Source organism: Copadichromis virginalis, linkage group LG11, assembly GCF_057382275.1.
Source record: "Copadichromis virginalis isolate Kocher_CV1m ecotype Utaka linkage group LG11, C_Virginalis_male_GT1.1, whole genome shotgun sequence".
Lineage (NCBI taxonomy): Eukaryota > Metazoa > Chordata > Actinopteri > Cichliformes > Cichlidae > Copadichromis > Copadichromis virginalis.
Window position 1 is genome coordinate 9,546,501 of NC_140628.1, and position 20,022 is coordinate 9,566,522.

General features: G+C 43.4%; 2 protein-coding genes across 16 annotated transcripts in view; one reads left to right on the top strand and one right to left on the bottom strand.

The window, feature by feature from the left end:
* The window catches only part of LOC146698059 (uncharacterized), a 117,141-nt gene that overhangs the window by 19,644 nt on the left and 77,475 nt on the right, over window positions 1–20,022 (bottom strand). The window lies entirely within an intron of this gene.
* Window positions 1,432–20,022, top strand: part of LOC146698061 (NACHT, LRR and PYD domains-containing protein 12-like) — a 56,982-nt gene continuing 38,391 nt past the window's right edge. For 11 of the 15 annotated variants that reach the window (XM_085473032.1, XM_085473017.1, XM_085473022.1 and 8 more), the window contains exons 1-8: window positions 1,432–1,495; window positions 4,521–4,656; window positions 4,985–5,116; window positions 5,735–5,866; window positions 6,185–6,316; window positions 7,864–8,099; window positions 8,204–10,010; window positions 18,612–18,785. In XM_085473032.1, the coding sequence (XP_085329158.1) occupies window positions 4,547–4,656; window positions 4,985–5,116; window positions 5,735–5,866; window positions 6,185–6,316; window positions 7,864–8,099; window positions 8,204–10,010; window positions 18,612–18,785 (2,723 nt within the window). In that variant the 5' untranslated portion in view covers window positions 1,432–1,495; window positions 4,521–4,546. Of the gene's footprint in view, window positions 1,496–1,534; window positions 1,671–4,520; window positions 4,657–4,984; window positions 5,117–5,734; window positions 5,867–6,184; window positions 6,317–7,863; window positions 8,100–8,203; window positions 10,011–17,341; window positions 18,003–18,611; window positions 18,786–20,022 lie in introns of those variants that run through there. The other 4 variants (XM_085473020.1, XM_085473033.1, XM_085473019.1 and 1 more) reach the window with 4 other exon arrangements.

Consider the following 20,022-nt stretch of genomic DNA (forward strand, 5'->3'; position numbering starts at 1 on the left):
GTTAGAGTAAAAGGCTGAGGAGAGCATGATGTCAAATAGATGTCCCCACAAGGATATGAAAACACAACCGTGTGTGTGTTACTGTGAATTTGTGAGAAAAGTGAAGATTTCAGAATCAGTGAGAAATGTTTCACTTCCTGTTGGTGAAGAAGAGCAGACTCCTCTTCAGCCACAGAAATGAAGAAGCTTTTATTTTGTCAGCCTGACAAACACGAGCTCAGCCACGAGCAGCGGCGACCCTGCAGAGGTGAAGGTCACAGTCAGAATCAGCGCTGGTGCCAGAGAACCGCTTTTCACTGGCTTTAATCTTGAAGGTTTCTCCAGATGTGGAACATTCATGCTAAACATTCAACATCTGACGACCGTCTCCGTGTAAAACACTGACAAACTCAAACTTTATACGGTAACTGACAGATTTATTCCTCCATTTTCAGGTATTTCACAATGAACTTGGATTAGTTTGATGATTTTATTCACGTTGGGTGAATAAAACCAGCCAAGAGGCTGATTCCTGCAGAGGAGAGTGGAGGAATCTGCAGGTTCTGTCTCTAACACACAACCAGAGCTTCAATCATAACAAGCACATAATAAAACCATGATCCCCCCCTGATCGACTCTTTTAGCCTGTTTCCTCTGGATCGAACAGGATCTAACAAACCCCAGCTTCTGCTGGGACACTGGTCATCATGGGAGGAAAAAGATGGCTGCCGTGTTGCTGTTTCCTGTCTTACACCAGGGTTATACTTCCTGTATCTGTTTTTAATCAGAGGATGAACCTAAAGCTTTTAGTCTGCTCTACAACCCACCACCTATCCACACGTCTTCTAAGTGACTGGAAATCAGTAAAACTTCTACCAGACTTTAGTAAATATTGCATTAAGATGAGCAGACAGATTTTAATCTCAGCATCGCAGATTTTTCAGGACACTGGAAGAGTTCCTGCCGTGGATTTAGATGTTAGTGTTGTGTGGATGATCCCATTCTGTGATCTTTGTGTTACTAACACTGATGTTTTTACACTTTAGGACCCTCGAGACCTCTGCTGCTCAGCCGTCCTGATCGCTGCCTCCACTTTAACCAGTGCCAGAGGCTGTAACCTCTGATCATTTCACCTGCACTGACAGTAAAACTCTTCTCCACAACCAAACGTGCCATAAACCCATCACAGCTTCATCATCAGCTCAGTCTCAGCAACATGCAGACATGCAGCAGAAACTCTGCAGGGAACGTCTGAAGTCTGTTCTTCAGTTTTCCCAGCTCACTGTTTATTGAACATGAGACAGAAAAATAACTTCACCTTTAATGTGAAACTTTTATCGCCTGTGACATGTTTGCAGGTAGTCTTCGTGCTGTGATTTAGTGTCACAGCTATAAATATCACACAAGGTAAAAACTACAAGTCCCAGCATCCTCTGTGTTTAGGGAGGAGCAGTGAAAGTGAAAGTGTTGATCCTCCGTTCAGAGCAGCAGGAGGAGGAAGGTGGAGCTGAGGCAGGTGAGTGTTAACATGAATATGTTTCTTCTTATGACATAACATAATTCCATGCTGTTCGTGTCTGTGGGTGAAACGTGAGGCCGGTCGGCTCCTCTGAGCGCTGGTTTCCTGTAAGTAGAGAGGAAGTGAGTTTAGCTGAGAGAGCAGGAGGAGAGTGAGAGCTGTGCTGAGGCAGGTGAGTGTTAACACCGCTCTGACATTACTGTGTCTCTGTGGCGGGAACAACAGGCTCCATCAGTGGAGGCAAAAATAATCAGACTTTGGTTTTTCAAAGGAAACATCTTTATGTCGGGAGAAGCCGCGCGCTCATTGGATAACGACTTGTCAATCTCAAGTTATTAGCCAATGAACGCGCAGTTCACAGTAAGACCCGCCTTTAACACGACATTTTTAAAAACTAAAATGGCGACAGAAACTCTGAATGGAGTTCAGGCTGATTTTATGAAAGTGCGACGTTTGAGCCACTTCCTGTTCTCAGTCCCGGCGTCCTGATCACCGAGGTTTCTGTTGCTCTGATATCTGATATTGATTATATCGGTAAACAGGCTGTAGGCAGAAACATCAGGTCTAATCTGAAAATCCCTTCAGAAACAAACTTATGTCCGTGTGATGCCGCACGCTGATTGGATAACCACCTGTCAGTCTCAGGGTATTAGCCAATGAGCGCGCAGATTCACAGTAAGACCGTATCAAGTCATTCTTTTAAACTAACACATCGACAGTAAAACTGTAACGTGTCCTGTGATCTATAAACACTCTGTGATGAATAATCTGAAGTTTTTTTGATCCTGGCAGTAGTTTCCTGTCACAGAGCAGAAGCTGCAGGCAGTTTTTGGCAGCTTTATATTTAATTTTTTCCAAAATAAATCAATAAAGGTAGAAAAGAACTCTCAGTGACATTAAAAATCTATTTTTAAAGACAGATGTGACCAAGTGCAACAAATATAAGATGATATGTTTACAGATATTTGAAGTATTGATCATACTTCAGATCAATAGAAGAGCACCTCTTCAACCTGAGCCTGAGGTTGGGAAGAGTCCCACAGCTCTGGAAAACCTCCTGTGTTGTACCAGTGCCAAAGACTTCACGCCCCAAGGACCTCAACAGCTACAGGCCGGTGGCTCTGACATCCCACCTGATGAAGACCCTGGAGCGGTTGGTCCTGGCTCAGCTTCGGCGCCTAACAAGCTCATCACTGGACCCACTTCAGTTTGCCTACCAGCCTGGCATTGGAGCGGATGATGCCGTCATTCACCTCCTACATCGTTCCCTCGCTCACCTGGAGACCGCTGGAAGCACTGTGAGAATCATGTTCTTTGATTTCTCCAGTGCCTTCAACACTATTCTTCCCTCGGTTCTGAAGGACAAGCTGGAGAACTCTGGAGTGGACCATCACCTCACTACCTGGATTTTGGACTACCTCACCGACCGACCACAGTATGTGAGGACTCAGGGCTGTGTGTCGGACAGGGTCGTCTGCAGTACGGGGGCCCCACAGGGAACGGTTCTGGCTCCGTTCCTCTTCACCATCTACACTGCAGACTTCTCCCACAATTCCACCCAGTGCTTCCTGCAGAAGTTCTCTGATGACTCTGCAATAGTCGGCCTCATCACTGATGGGGACGACAAGGAGTACAGAGGACTGACTCAAGACTTTGTGGACTGGTGCCAGCTGAACTACCTCCAGATCAACGCCAGTAAAACCAAGGAGCTGGTGGTAGACTTCCGCAGGCACAAGCATTCTCCACTGCAACCACTGAACATCCAGGGTATGGACATTGAGGCTGTGGACAGCTACAGGTACCTTGGTGTTCATCTGAACAACAGACTGGACTGGACTCATAACTCAGACGCCCTCTACAGGAAAGGGCAGAGCAGGTTGTACCTGCTGCGGAGACTCAGGTCGTTTGGGGTGGAGGGCCCACTCCTGAAGACCTTCTATGACTCTGTGGTGGCTTCTGCTATCTTTTATGGTGTGGTCTGCTGGGGCGGCAGCATCTCTGCTGGGGACAGGAAGAGACTGAACAGGGTGATCCGAAGGGCCAGCTCTGTTCTAGGATGCCCTCTGGACCCAGTGGAGGTGGTGAGTGACAGGAGAACGGCGGCTAAGCTGTCATCCCTGATGGACAACATCTCCCACCCCATGCAGCAGACTGTGACAGCACTGAGCAGCTCCTTCAGTGGGAGACTGCGGCACCCACGGTGTGGGACGGAGAGATTTCGCAGGTCTTTCCTCCCCACTGCTGTCAGACTCCACAACAAAGACTTTAACTGAACAAACACACACATCCACACATGTGCAATAACACTAAGTGCAATAATCTTTTCTGGCATCGTTGTATTTTTACTCAGTTGTATATAGTATTTGTATTTGTATTCTATTTTTATCTTATTGTATATTTTTATTCTATTTTATTCTACTGTATATAGTATATTATTTTATTCTATTCTGTACAGCTGTGTACTGTATTTATTCTTATTGTATTCTAATTTTTGCGTCATAACTTTTGCACTGTCCACTTCCTGCTGTGACAAAACAAATTTCCCACGTGTGGGACTAATAAAGGTTATCTTATCTTATCTTATCTTATCTTATCTTATCTTATCTTATCTTATCTTATCTTATCTTATCTTATCTTATCTTATCTTATCTTATCTTATCTTATCTTATCTTATCTTATCTTATGTAGAACACAGAGCAGGCCCAATAACACAGAGTCATCCTGCTCACAAACAGCACTTTGGTTTCATGAGCTCACTTCCTGCAGTGATCCTCAGCTTCTCTCCAAAGGAGCTGTAACATGTGGGCTCCTCACCATGATGATGATCCCAAACACTCTGAGTTCCTTCATCCACCTGATCATGTACTTATTAAATAATGTGATAGTTTTGGTGTTTTTTAAAGACTTTGAGCCTCTAAAATAACTGGTTTGGACTTTAGGGCCAAAGCTCCAACATTAGAATCCCGTCAGTGTGATGCTTCCAGTACAACAACACCTCTGAGTGTGTGTGTTTACCTCTCAGACTAACCCCACCCTGACATCAAGAAGATGGAGGAAGAGGACGGAGCAGCATCTGCAGCATCCAGCTGTGTGTCTGTGAGGAGTGACGGGGTTACACAAACACCTCCACCTTACAGTCATGGACCTGCAGCAATAATGTAAGAACACTCCTAACTTTATTAGTCATTTCAACATAACCATGACAGAATCATTGATCTGTGATTGGTTCAAACTGTTTGATCTGAGTTTGATTTTTATTGACTTGTTTTCTTGCTAAGATCTGAACTCTGTAAGTTTAAGTGAAGTCAGTGCAGCAGAATCAGAGAGGAGAGCTGAGAACAAATTGAGTTCATTCAGAGACAGAAAAACTGGCTGATGATTGGCTGACCTGTCAGCGTTATGAAGCAGACACAATATCACAGAGTGATCAGCTGATCATATGGCTGTCAGAGAGAACTGATCAGTTATTGATGTTTGTGTTTGCAGAGGTCAGTGGTCACAGTCTCCAGCATCCAGCTGTGCGTCTGTGAGGAGTGACTGGTCCAGAGAAAGACCTCCAGACTTCAGTAATGAACCTGCACCAACAAAGGTCTTCAATCATGGAGCTCAGCTGACCATGTAAGAGAGCTGCTGACTCATTTACGGGTGTTTGAAATTCTGTGACCACTTTGTAATTATTCAATTCAATTATCTTTTTAAAAGTCAGGTCAAGGCTCCAAAAGCCCAAAGGTGATATAAGGGTGGTGACTCACAACAGTTTTTGTTTGCTGGATCATTTTAGTTCAGCTGGGTGTCTTTCCTTTTGTTATATTTCTTTAAGAGTTCAAAATGTGTTAATTACATAAATAAAATGTAATTTTCTCTGTAGCACTTCATGGATTTCACAAGCAACACACCTTAGTTGTTCACACAAAGCATAAAGGTAAAAAACAATATATACAGTGTTATCTTCATTTTAGATGTCAAAAAGTATTTGTGGCTCCCAGTGTTTTCTTTTGCGTGGAAACCGGCTCCAAATGGCTCTTTGGGTGTTAAAGGTTGCTGACCCCTGACCTAATGGTATATTTTTTTTGGCTGGATCGTTCTATAAAAACCTGAATCAAATCTGAGAAAAGTTTCCACCTGACCTATTGAATGTTATTGAAGCCAGAAGTTTGCCTTCATACTGTGTTTCTTGCATGTCTTTTGTGGTATACTAATTGATGTGAAATGAATGCAATGTGGTTGTATTTGCAGAGGTCAGAGATCACAGTCTCCAGTATCCAGCTGTGTGTCTGTGAGGAGTGACGTGTCCAAAGACAGACCCCCATATGTCAGTGATGAACCTGCACCAACAGTGAATTTCATTCATGGAGCTCAGCTGACCATGTAAGAGAGCTGCTAAGTCAGAGTTCAAAGGATGTTTCTATAAATGTGTTCTACCAGTGACATCATAAATGATTCCTAATGGTGGTCCGGGTACGATAATGCTAGTATTAATCCTAGTAGTAATGCAATCCAAGGTAATGATTTCTTCTCTGTTGATGTGAACATCTCTGCAGCAGTCTGTACTCTAATCTGAGACAACTATTACTGACAGAAACCATCACATCATCCAGTTTGTGTGTTTGCAGCTGCTTAAACTATTTTAAACAGAGATTAATCAGTAATTCATGTCATATGAATGTGATGTGTTTGTGTTTGCAGAGGTCAGAGGTCACAGTCTCCAGTATCCAGCTGTGTATCTGTGAGGAGTGACTGGTCCAAAGACATACCTCTAAACTTCAGTCATGAACCTGCAGCAACAATGTTCTTCAGTCATGGAGCTCAGCTGACCATGTAAGAGAGCTGCTGACTCATTTACGGGTGTTTGAAATTCTGTGACCACTTTGTAATTTTATAGGTCTACATAAAAGTGATCTTAAACTTAAAGGAGACAAAGATGACCCAGAACACAAATGAGAGAGGAATATTGGACTCAGGATAATAATCTGAACTGAGTCATCAGAAACAGAAAGATGGTCTCAACAGGCCACTGAGCTGATCTCCAAAGAAAGAAGAAGATTGAAGAGTCCGAGGCTGTTTATTTGTCACAGGCATCGTCAAACACGTACAACACAGTGAAATGTGCTGAGCTGCTCCTGTGACTGGACAAAACATTAGAAACAATCATTAAATGAAATAATGAAACATTGTGCAGATGTAATGTTAAAGTGCTTTGTGCCACATTAGCACAGCATGTACTGACAGAGCAGTGCAAGCAGAACAAAGCAAATGAGCAAAGTGATGTAAACAGAGTAACTGAACAGAGTGAGCAGAGTAATATCAGCAGTAATGAAGCAGCAGGATCAGTGTAGCAGCGTGTGACGTCATAATGAATCAGGTATGATCTGAAATATGACAGTGAGACAAGAACATGATGTAAGGTCCTGTTTAAACCCTGATGGTGATGCTATGAGGGGAGCATGTTCTGATTTAGGACTTGGATGGTCTGAGGATAGAAGCTCCTCTCTGTTTGTGTCCTGATGGTGCAGAAGCTTCTGCCTGATTGTGGAAGGAGCTGAAGCCAGCATCATCCCAGAGGTGAAGCTCCTCTGTGTGCAGACCTGAGGTCAGATTCCTCCAGGCTGATGTTCAGGATCTACAGAAACGTGTGGTTGTAGTTATTGCTGCACTGTGTGCTGACAGCAGATACTCAGAACAAAGCGCTGCACACGTGTTCTTTACAAACATCTCTACATAGAAAATATGGATTATGGCAGTGAATGAACACGTTTCTGTCATTTGTTTCATTGTCTTCTTTTTTCTGCCTGTGTTCATGTGATTAATGTCTAACACATAAACAGGTTTGTAATCAAACATCACATCATCAGGGAGGCATCATGAAACAAAGTTACTGCTGGAGGCTGAACTCAATTTGGTGGCAATGTTCAAAAATATCACTCGGATCATTTCAAAGCTTTTACTTCTTCTTTTTCACTTCTGTAAAATAAGAGAAAGAAAATCAGAACCCAGAAGTTCACTTCCTGCTGACTGAACTCTTTCAAAATAAAGCTGAAAGCTCTTAATGTGACACCGCTGCTCCACCACAGTTTTTAGAGGAGGTCAAAGGTCAGTTCAAAGTGATGGATCCCAAACTTCCAGTACATCCAGTGAAGGACATAATCAGCTCTGTGATGAAGGCTTTTACTGTGGAGTTTGTAGGCTGATCACTCTGTGTTTAATAAGACAGGAACAGCAAAGGAAACTTGGATTCTGAACTCAAATTCAAGTTTCTCCACTTTGACTTTTCTCTGTGACCATCAGAGCTTCTGCACAGTGTCATCAAATCTGGATGTTTGTCACTGACAGTCAATGATTTTAGTGATAAAGAAATGTGTTCACAGAGGGAGGAAGAGGAGTGGTGTCTGTGAGGAGGAGCAGCTGTCCTGCTGTGCTTTGTGTCAGAACGTCCTGAAGGATCCAGTCTCTACCAGCTGTGGACACTGGTTCTGCAGACAGTGCATCTCCTCATACTGGGACCAGTCTGCTTCATCAGGAGACTCGTCCTGTCCCCAGTGTGGAGAAAGATCCAGAACCAGAGCTGGACTGCAGACTGCCAGTCAGAGCAGCTGTGTACAAAGTAAGACTGAACATCTGTCTGCTGATGGACTCATTTCTGAAAACTGGACTTCTTGTTGTTGTTCAGACATTAAAGAGTTTTATTTCTGTTTTTCTTTCTTTCAGCAGATGTTGGTCTGCAGGAGGTTTTAGATGAACATAAGATCAGTCTGAGGAGGAGATGTGAACGTGTGACTGAAGGAAGTGATGAAACAGGAAGTAGAACCCTCCTCAACAGGATCTACACTGAGCTCTACATCACAGAGGGACAGAGTGAAGAGGTTCATACCCAACATGAGGTGAGGCAGCTGGAGACAGCTTCCAAGATGGACGCCCTCCATGACAGTCCAATCAGGTGCCAGGACATCTTTAAAGCCTTACCTGACCAACAGAGACCCATCAGAGTGGTTCTGACCAATGGCGTGGCTGGTGTTGGAAAAACCTTCGCAGTGCAGAAGTTCACTCTGGACTGGGCAGAGGGCTTGGAGAACCAACATGTCAGTGTGGTGGTTCTGCTTTCATTCAGGGAGCTGAACCTGATCAGAGATGAGCAGTGCAGTCTTCTGGAGCTGCTCCATGTTTTCCATCCAACATTACAGAAGGTCACAGCAGAGAAGCTGGCTGTCTCTCAGCTTTTGTTCATCTTTGACGGCCTGGATGAAACCAGACTTTCATTGGATTTCACCAACAGGAAGCTGCTGTCTGATGTCACACAGAAGTCATCAGTCAGCCAGCTGCTGACAAACCTCATCCAAGGGAATCTGCTTCCCTCGGCTCTCGTCTGGATAACTTCCCGACCTGCAGCAGCCAATCAGATCCCTCCTACGTGTGTTGACAGGCTAACAGAAGTACGAGGCTTCAATGACGCCCAGAAGGAGGAGTACTTCAGGAGGAGATTCAGTGATGAAGAGCTGTCCAGCAGAATCATCTCCCACATGAAGACATCCAGGAGCCTCCACATCATGTGTAGTATCCCAGTCTTCTGCTGGATCACTGCTACAGTTCTGGAGCACATGTTGACTACAGAGCAGAGAGGAGAGCTGCCCAAGACCCTGACTGACATGTACTCACACTTCCTGCTGGTTCAGATAAAGAGGAAGAAGAACAAGTACCATGAGGGACGTGAGACGAGTCCACAGGAGCTCACGGAGGCTGACAGGGAAGTTCTTCTGAAGCTGGGGAGGCTGGCGTTTGAACATCTGGAGAAAGGAAACATCATGTTCTACCAAGAAGACCTGGAGCAGTGTGGTCTGGATGTGACAGAGGCCTCGGTGTACTCAGGAGTTTGTACAGAGATCTTCAAAAGAGAGTGTGTGATCTTCCAGAAACCAGTCTACTGCTTTGTTCATCTGAGCATTCAGGAGTTTCTGGCTGCAGTCTACATGTTCCACTGTCACACCAACAGGAAGACAGAGGTGCTGAAGGACTTCCTGGAAAATAATCCAGATGATCCTTACTATTACATTTCATTTTCGGATGATTTGCTGATGAGAGTCATGTCTAAATCCCTCCAGAGTAAAAACGGTCGTCTGGACCTGTTTGTTCGCTTCCTTCATGGCCTTTGTCTGGAGTCCAACCAGAGACTCTTAGGAGGTCTGCTGGGTCAGACAGAGAATATTCCAGAAACCATCCAGAGAGTCATCAAGAGCCTGAAGGAGATGAACAGTGATAAAATCTCTCCTGACAGAAGCATCAACATCTTCCACTGTCTGATGGAGATGAACGACCTCTCAGTACATCAGGAGATCCAAGAGTTCCTGAAGTCAGAGAACAGATCAGAGAAGAAACTCTCTGAGATCCACTGCTCAGCTCTGGCCTTCATGCTGCAGATGTCAGAGGAGGTTCTGGATGAGTTGGACCTGCAGAAGTACAACACATCAGAGCAGGGACGACACAGACTGATTCCAGCTGTGAGAAACTGCAGAAAGGCTCGGTGAGTCCAGATGTGATCATTAACACCTTTAATTAGTGTAGATCAGTAGGGCTGTGCGATATGACCAAAATCTCATATCCCGATATAAGACATCTATTGTCCCAACAACGATATAAATCACAAAAAGTTTACATTTTCTGTAAATTCTGTGAATCTCGGGCAGCTCGACTTGTGTGAAGTGTTTCCAGCTGGGCGTCATGTACCTGGAGTCGAGTGTTTTAACCTTGTTTTAGACACAAGTTGTAACAGCCAATATTTCTTTGAGTATTTATTACACGGCGTGCTGCGGGGAAAAGCCTGTTCTAACGTTTGAGTCTAAGGCTTATTTTCTAGCACCTGACGGCTCTTTTTGCTTGTCATCCGTAAACACTCTGCATACTCTTTCACATGATTCCGTTTATTTTGAAAGGTCTCAACAGGATCTTGAGCTTTATTGTGAAAGGTTTATGTGGAAAATAAACAAGCGGACACGCGATGGTTTTACCGTCGTTGTTGCTAACGACAACGCATAAAAACAGGCACTTTTCCGTGCGTAGTGTGGTTATATTAAATATAAGAGAAAGAGAACTTAATTAACTAAATTAATATAACAAGTACAGTGACCATCAAAACCATGAAAAATTATTGCCGTAAACAGTTAATTTTGCGAACTGCGAAACAAACGATAGCGTAAAATGAAACCATAGACGTTTTTATATCGTCATCCAATATATATGATTATATCAAACTGCCCAATAGATCAGTACTTTTTTTTTTTTCCTGACTTGTTAAAAAAGTTTATTGAAAATCTTCATTTTTTATCATTTATAGAGAAATATGCCACCACATAGGTGTGTGTCTTTGTTCAGCACCTTAGAAACCAAAATCTGCTTCTTGTAGTTGTTTCCCGTCACCAGGGGGCAGTGTTGCAGCGTGAAACATCTGTGTTGTTTTTGTTAATTTTACTGAGCTCATGCTGTGTACCTACTGCTGGCGCACAGAGCTCGGACTGATCCTCCAGGAATGGTGGCAGCTTACTGGCCAAGAGGCAGTGATGTCATACCTGTTGCTCTCTAATCTGGATCTTAAACTGCTCTGGCATAAGTTCACAGCATATGTTACCATGGCAATTTACCCCGGTAAAAACTAGACATGGAGAGATCCGATATAACGTATCGGTATCGGTCCGATAGTGACCTAAATTACTGGATCAGATATCGGAGACAAATAAAAATTTTTTTAATCCGATCCGAAGTATCACAAAATCACCTCACAAAACTTGCTACATGGCATAACCCAGCTCATGACCTTAGCACAGTAGATCAGTATTCGTCACGTGATAGAGCGGCTGTTGCGTGCGAGGCCTGTCGGCGGTCTGGTTGAGCATTTGGAGCCTTTCTACGTGCCTCCAAACTGCAGCATTTCATCTCGGAGAAAACTACAGGGAGTGCAGAATTATTAGGTAAATGAGTATTTTGTCCACATCATCCTCTTCATGCATGTTGTCTTACTCCAAGCTGTATAGGCCCGAAAGCCTACTACCAATTAAGCATATTAGGTGATGTGCATCTCTGTAATGAGAAGGGGTGTGGTCTAATGACATCAACACCCTATATCAGGTGTGCATAATTATTAGGCAACGTCCTTTCCTTTGGCAAAATGGGTCAAAAGAAGGACTTGACAGGCTCAGAAAAGTCAAAAATAGTGAGATATCTTGCAGAGGGATGTAGCAGTCTCAAAATTGCAAAGCTTCTGAAGCGTGATCATCGAACAATTAAGCGTTTCATTCAAAATAGTCAACAGGGTCGCAAGAAGCGTGTGGAAAAACCAAGGCGCAAAATAACTGCCCATGAACTGGGAAAAGTCAAGCGTGCAGCTGCCAAGATGCCACTTGCCACCAGTTTGGCCATATTTCAGAGCTGCAACATCACTGGAGTGCCCAAAAGCACAAGGTGTGCAATACTCAGAGACATGGCCAAGGTAAGAAAGGCTGAAAGACGACCACCACTGAACAAGACACACAAGCTGAAACGTCAAGACTGGGCCAAGAAATATCTCAAGACTGGTTTTTCTAAGGTTTTATGGACTGATGAAATGAGAGTGAGTCTTGATGGGCCAGATGGATGGGCCCGTGGCTGGATTGGTAAAGGGCAGAGAGCTCCAGTCCGACTCAGACGCCAGCAAGGTGGAGGTGGAGTACTGGTTTGGGCTGGTATCATCAAAGATGAGCTTGTGGGGCCTTTTCGGGTTGAGGATGGAGTCGAGCTCAACTCCCAGTCCTGCTGCCAGTTTCTGGAAGACACATTCTTCAAGCAGTGGTACAGGAAGAAGTCTGCATCCTTCAAGAAAAACATGATTTTCATGCAGGACAATGCTCCATCACACGCGCCCAAGTACTCCACAGCGTGGCTGGCAAGAAAGGGTATAAAAGAAGAAAAACTAATGACATGGCCTCCTTGTTCACCTGATCTGAACCCCATTGAGAACCTGTGGTCCATCATCAAATGTGAGATTTACAAGGAGGGAAAACAGTACACCTCTCTGAACAGTGTCTGGGAGGCTGTGGTTGCTGCTGCACGCAATGTTGATGGTGAACAGATCAAAACACTGACAGAATCCATGGATGGCAGGCTTTTGAGTGTCCTTGCAAAGAAAGGTGGCTATATTGGTCGCTGATTTGTTTTTTTGTTTTTGAATGTCAGAAATGTATATTTGTGAATGTGGAGATGTTATATTGGTTTCACTAGTAAAAATAAATAATTGAAATGGGTATATATTTGTTTTTTGTTAAGTTGCCTAATAATTATGCACAGTAATAGTCACCTGCACACACAGATATCCCCCTAAAATAGCTAAAACTAAAAACAAACTAAAAACTACTTCCAAAAACATTCAGCTTTGATATTAATGAGTTTTTTGGGTTCATTGAGAACATGGTTGTTGTTCCATAATAAAATTATTCCTCAAAAATACAACTTGCCTAATAATTCTGCACTCCCTGTAGAAGTAAAGCAAGTGTGTAAGTTCAACTCTGAATGTTTGTATAGCTTTTCCACATTAAGCTTAACAACTGATTTATGGAGCCACAGCTGGACTGGCCATCGGAATTTTATGTTTAGGCGAAAAGGAATCGATTTCTCCCGGACTTCAGCGAGAGTGAAACAAAGACACAAAGCTGGAGTTATTCTGTGTCTTTGCTGCACAGCTGCCTCTTCTCCTCTCATTCTCTCCCCCTCCCTCTCCTGTTGCTACTTCAATCATGAAACTGATCAATGATCAGCTGATCGGCTTTTCTCTCTTGTTTGTTTATCACCCACTTTGCGCCAGAAAGAGGAAACCGCCGGATGTTGCGTTAATCAACAGCAGCACGTTTAAGCTTGATCAGCTGTTGTTAGAATTTATTTAATATTAATTTCTAGTATCAGCTGGTGTTTGCTGGAGCCACAGATGTAAAGCTGCTGGTCATGATGTCGGTTTGGATATGTGGTAAGAGGGAAACATGAAGATGAAACCAGGAGATGTCCTTACTGAATCATCAGAGCTGAACAGGTGATGGAGAAACAGGTTTACCTTTTAGGTGACATGAATGAGTTATGAACTGTTTCTGAGAGACAAATAACACCAGGATCCTTTTCTATGTAGCAGACAGGGAGGAGGGTGGGTGGTGGTTCCCTATTTTGTGGCTGGTTATTAGTTAGGTTGTTTAATATTTCCGCTAAGTACTCTTTAGAATACCAGAATTGGGAGGATGGTGCAGGTTTAAGTTTATTAGATTGATCAGTGTAGCTGAACTATGAAATATTTTGGGTGCAGTGTATTTTTTGGATACAGCAGGGTTCGTACGGGTGCTTGAAATCCTTGAAAATGCTTGACTTTTAATGTTGTCCTTTTAAGGTTTGAAAAGTGCTTGAATTTCGGATGTGGTGCTTAAAAGTGCTTGAAAGTGTAACTGTATTTCATTCACCACAAATAACTATCTGATTGAATAGTTTTCTTATCAGACAGAGAAATAAAATGAGTCGCAAAATGTAAAAGCAAATTTTCCCCGCCTGGGCTGCCTTGCACCTCTGTCTGTTTCAACGTGTGACCCCGCCCCTCCCTCGGACAGTCGGGGATGAGTGCGCTAACATACCTGTAGGTTGCTGTTTTAATGAGTGTTTGATGGAAAACGACAATGGCGGAGTTTGCGCTCTGCATGATAGGTGAGTCCTAGTAAATAATTTTCCAGTACGTGTACGTTACTGGAGAAATGATTGAAATGCACTGAGTGTGATGCAGTATTGCAGTGCTATTATGGAATATGCTGTGAACTTAGGTAACATCACTTAGCAGTAATATGAGTCAATTTACTCAAGTGAAAGCTTTAAACATTAGCCGATACATAACTAGCTAACTTAAGGCTTTCTGATTAACCCTCTGGGGTCGATGGACTCAGAGTCTCCGTTTCAACTTGGGTCGAACGTGCGGACTTCAAGCTATATACCAACTTTTAAATAGTGTTGATAGGCCACGTAAAACTGATGTTTTCTTGTTTTGTTTTTTTCTGAATAAGACAGTGGCGTTTACTCTGGGAAGAAACGGTAAAAACTGTGTTTTCTAAGGAGAGCGCTTGCAAACACGCTTTGCTTATGAGTGAAAAAAAAGAAAAACCCTCCATCCCTATTGGTGGAAAAATTTACCATGTCGACCAATCAAAAAATGATATGGCAACATGTGGCATTCGTGGCTCAAGAGTTGGAAGTTCACCTTGTAATCGGAAGGTTGCCAGTTCGAGCCCCGGCTTGGACAGCCTCGGTCATTGTGTCCTTGGGCAAGACACTTCACCCGTTGCCTACTGGTGGTGGTCAGAGTCCAGTGGTGGCGCCAGTGTCCGGCAGCCTCGCCTCTGTCACTGCGCCCCAGGGCGGCTGTGGTTACTATGTAGCTTGCCATCACCAGTGTGTGAATGTGTGTGTGTGAATGGGTGGATGACTGAATGTGTAAAGCGCTTTGGGTCCTTAGGGACCAGTAAAGTGCTTTACAAATACAGGCCATTTATCATTTGGTTGTTTGGGAAGAGAGGGAAGTTTTAGTGACCAGCGAGAGAGAGCGAGAGGGAGAGTGTTTTGATATGTGAGAGATTTGTGATGTTTACCGTGTTTGGAGTATTGAGTTAGTGTGTTCTCTAGTGTAGTTAGTGTGTAGTGTAGTTTTTTGTTTTGTTTTGTGTGTCAGTTCTACTAGTGAACGTCACAATTGGTGCTAAAAAGCCACCAAAGGCACATTGCAGTGACACAACTGCTGTCAGACCTGCAGGTTTATCCCTGTGCTGTTCTCATCTGTCTTCTAGTGAACACAAACAATTTTTTGGAGTTGCATAAATAATTTGTGTACCTTCTTATTTGATGCAGAACAGCTGATTATTCTGTAAATAGTTTTAAATGGTTATATGAAAAACGTCTGAGCCTTGGCTGCATTTTTAGGTAAATAGTACCATATAACTTTGTTTGCAAAACTTGTGCATTTTTTTTAAATGTACAATTTCTATTTGTATTTCAAGTTATGAAAATGATTCGTTAAACATGCTTGTGGTTTTTACAGTCAAAAATATCACTTTCTACTCGTATTTTAAAATGAGCGACTGATCCATATGGTCACAAAAAATAGCCACTTGTTTCTGTGCTACCAAAGTTCCCTGGCTTTCATTCAAAATGTGTTTATGGTCAGCACCTACACATTAAACTACTTAAACATTATAAATGTCTTCAAGCTCACACAGAGGCCTGTGGTTCATTATCAGCCACTGAGACAGTACACACATTTATATGTGTATTTGTATATGAATATTTCATACTTTTAAGGCTGCCTGTGTATTTAAGGGAGATGAACAAAAACCATTGGAACTGTACATAATAATATCACGGATAATAAATTCAATAGATTTTAAGTAGATGCTTGTGATTTCTTAAAGTGTTATATGTTGAATTGAACTGTGATCTGTTCATATAGTTCAATTCACATGGGGGGTGCTGGAAAAGCTTGAAAAGGAACCTTGAAAGTGCTTAAAAAGTGCTTGAATTTGACCCTGAAAAAGGCATATGAACCCTGATGCAGGTATAACAGAATATCTTTAATGTTTTGTTTTTTAAAACTTGAGTATGAACTTGTACAAAATGTAGAAAAATATTTATAAAAACAGTTTTATTGATTATGAAATACACTATTGGATTCACATCAGTATCGGCAGATTTCCAAATTTATAATATCGGTATTGGACATAAAAAAGTGGCATCGTGCCATCTCTAGTAAAAACTGAACCGACTTCGTGGTACAGAAAATTCAGGTTTAACTGTGAAGTTACTTGGATAAGTCAAAACTCTACTTAATGGTTCAGTTTGGTTCTGTTACCATGGTAACTGAATCAGACTTTAAGTTTACTTTCTTTATAAAACAGTAAACCCAATTTCCGTCAGTTCAGGGTGAACAAACTCGGAGCCTCTTAGCTTCCTGTAACAGGGTCCTGGGATTGTACCAGGCGTGATATTTTATTTTTTAATCATTGTTATTTTAAATGTCATCACACCCCTAATTCCAGGAAATAAAATCTATTTCTCCGATACATCCTTGTTAAATACAGAATTGAGTTTAGAATTCCTTTAACATGTAAAGTCCAGGATAATCAGTCCATCATATAGACCAGTAAGAGGAGCTGAAGTACAGATGTGAAGATGTTCAAGAGATTATGACGTCACTCTGTTTTGTGTTTTGTTTTGTTTTTGTTTGTTTGTTTGTTTGTTTGTTGTTGTTGTTTTGTCCTATCCCATTTGGTTCTTTAGCCGTCAGAATTGTTGTCTGAAGGCTAACAAGAATACCCAATGGATTTACTTAACCAAGTGGATCATTGCGGCCTTGCCGTATTGGTCCATTTGATCGACCTTTGTTGTTATTATTATTATTTTATTTTCAGTTGTTACGGACGGGACAGACATGACTGGGGGATAGGAAAGGGAGAAAGAAAGATGAAGGAAAAGAAAAACAAAGGGAAGAGGGACAGTGAGAAAGAGCACTTAAAAAGAGAGAGAAAAAAAAATCTCCTGGATCACCTGTTGAGAGAAAAAGAAGAGAAAACAAGCAAAAAACACAGAGCAACATACTAAACACAACACCATCGCGTTAATCTAGATAAGTGTAAACAGCAGTAAATACTAAATATTGAATGTTGTTGTGCAGCACGCAGGACCGACAGCGCACAATGTGCTTTGAGGTAGCAGCCAAGAAAGGTGTAGTTTATGTCTCTGAACACCCGTGTGCACCCCTGTGTGGATCAGCATGCTTGTATTCAAAAGGTTTCCCCATGTAATGGTCTGCTATAGGGTGTAGAGAGCCATAGCCCGTCCTCCAGGGCATGAAGCAGGCATGAAGGAGATCTTGGCCCCAGTCATCCAGAGACCCCAGAATACGAGAGCCCAAGGAGGACCACCGGAAGGGCATCTGTGCCACCCTCCTGGCAAGAGCTGAGGAGAGCCCCAGACGAGGGGTCACCCAGTAGCCACGGAGCAAAAGCCAGAGGGGGCTGCACTGGTGTGCCCGCCGGCTCTGCCGGCAGCCAGCTGTGCCAGAGTGAACCGAGTCGCAGGCCCAGAGGCCAGAGGCCCAAGGGCCCCCTACGGCACCGGAAGAGGCCTGACCGAGCAACAGGCGCCAGGCCCCGCAAAGTAGCCACCGGGAGTGAGCTGGTACATACGTGAGAGCCCAGGCCCGGACACCAAGAACCACCAACGCACCGACCCCTGAGGGTATCAGTTACCGGCAGGGAGTGTGGTGAGGGGAGATAGGCCTCCATACTTTGGAGGGCCTGGGAGTTCCCAGAGAGGTGGAGTCTAAGACCCGACCTGACATATAGACACAGACAAACAGGCACACACAGACACAAAAATGCATTCCCACTCTCATGCACACATGTACAAATACTTAGCACTCACCCAATGTAGGGATAGACATAAATGGACATGTACACACAATCACACTCCCCAAACATACTCTATACCTTGGGTCCAGGTACCCTCGCCCCCAGAGGGGGAAACGGCACCTAGACGCAGGAGATGTTACCCTTTCCCCCGGGGTGGAGGCAAGCAGACCGCCCCAGGCTCCGCAGCAGCAGGGAGGCCCCGCATCCCAGATCCCAATCAGACGGCCAACACCACCTTTTTCTCCCTCCCTCGTTCACCGACACATCACGGGTATGACAGTCCATTCTCCCTGCAGCACGGACTACACTGCCCATGAGGCTACATTCTTTAGGGCGATGCCTGTAACACTCTGCCTATTGCCTTCATATTAAATAGTTTTTTGAATTATAATTTTTCATTTTGCAGACTGCAAGTAGAGGTGACATGGGCCGCAAGATTGAGACACAGGCATTAGAGCCTCTTAATGCGTGTTTTGTTTGGGTTTCCCCCATCGTGGAATTCCCAAAAATAGAGAGGGGACAGCCTAATATATGAAACAGAAAAAGACTGCTGTGTAATCCATTTATTTCAACAAAGTAACTGTGTTCTGAATACCACATTTTAAACTGTTACTCATATTTTGTTTAAATACGTAACGCCGGTATATGTATTCCGTTATTCCCCAACACTGCAGACTAACTCAGTGTGGACTCTCAGAGACTCACTGTGAAGTTGTGGCCTCAGCTCTGAAGTCCAACCCCTCCCATCTGACAGAGCTGGACATGAGTGAGAACAAGCTGCAGGATTCAGCAGTGAAGCGTCTGTGTGCTGGACTGAAGAGTCCAAACTGTCGACTGGAGACTCTGAGGTGAGTTCACTGACTGCAGCTGTTGTTGTTTTTCTATATTTCAGATCTTTGATTGATGTTTGAACCTTTCTTTAGTTCCTAAATGTTCAGGATGTGTCTGAAGACAAATGTGAAGAAGTTTGAGTGCTTTCAGAAATGTTGTGTCTTTCCAAACGACTGAGCAACAGTTTTTCCTTTTGGCTGCAAATAGAAGTGATAGACTTGACAAGGGTTCATTTAAAGACTTACAGAAGTGGAGTGGTGACGGGGAGATATTTGACAGGACAGCTTTTCAGCCTCCATCAGTCAGTGAAGATGAAGTCAGTACTGATGAGGCTGTAGAGAATAGAATTCAACTTTATTGTCATTGCACTAGAGCTGGGCGATAGAACGATAATGATATGTATCGCGATATAACTTTTACTCGATAGAGAAATCAAGCTATCGCGATAGACCTCGCCGCTCTTGTCCTCTTAATAAAAAAAAAAAAAAAAAAAAGGTCAGCCAATCCAAATCAAGTAGCGCAGAGCCGAACCAATCACAGCCACAGCGTCACGTCGCGTTACGTACAGCACAAGTGCCAAGCCGCACGTGTGTTTGTTTGGGAAGCAGCCAGCGGGTAATGGAGCCAGCGCATAATGGAGGAAATGAGTGTGCCGACTAGAAAAATCAACCGAGCGTGACCGAAGAGAAAACAGATGATGGTTCCAATGCCGGAGAGATTGTCGAACGGAAGAGCCATAGAAGCTCCGTAGTGTGAAGGTATTTCGGCTATTTCAAGTCTGACAAAAAACAGAGTAGCGCGCACTGTAAATTGTGCCGAAAGCAAGTCTGGAAATACAATAAACTGGTGCATGCGTCACACTGTGCGCCACGTTATTGTTTCGGTGAAATGAATTTCTACAATACTGTTACTCTTAATTGTACTCTCTGCAGTGTTTAAATGCTTACATATACACACAGTTACTGTCCCTCCACACATACGACTCGGTTCTGCTTCTATGCCCCAGCTTTGTTTACTTTTTCCCACCGAGGCTTCTAGACTTCTGATTGGCCAACATTTCTGCACGGTTAGGAATCTAGCGCCACCTGCTGCTTTGGCATGTTCATAGCAGCGTTTTCCTTCATTTCTGCCTTTATGTGTGGACGGGATTATTTTTTAAAACGAAAACGGAAAATCTCCGTTTTCAAAAATACCCGTGTACGTGTGGACGTAGCCTCAGTCTCTGACTGGAAGCGCTAATTCGTCATTCGGCTT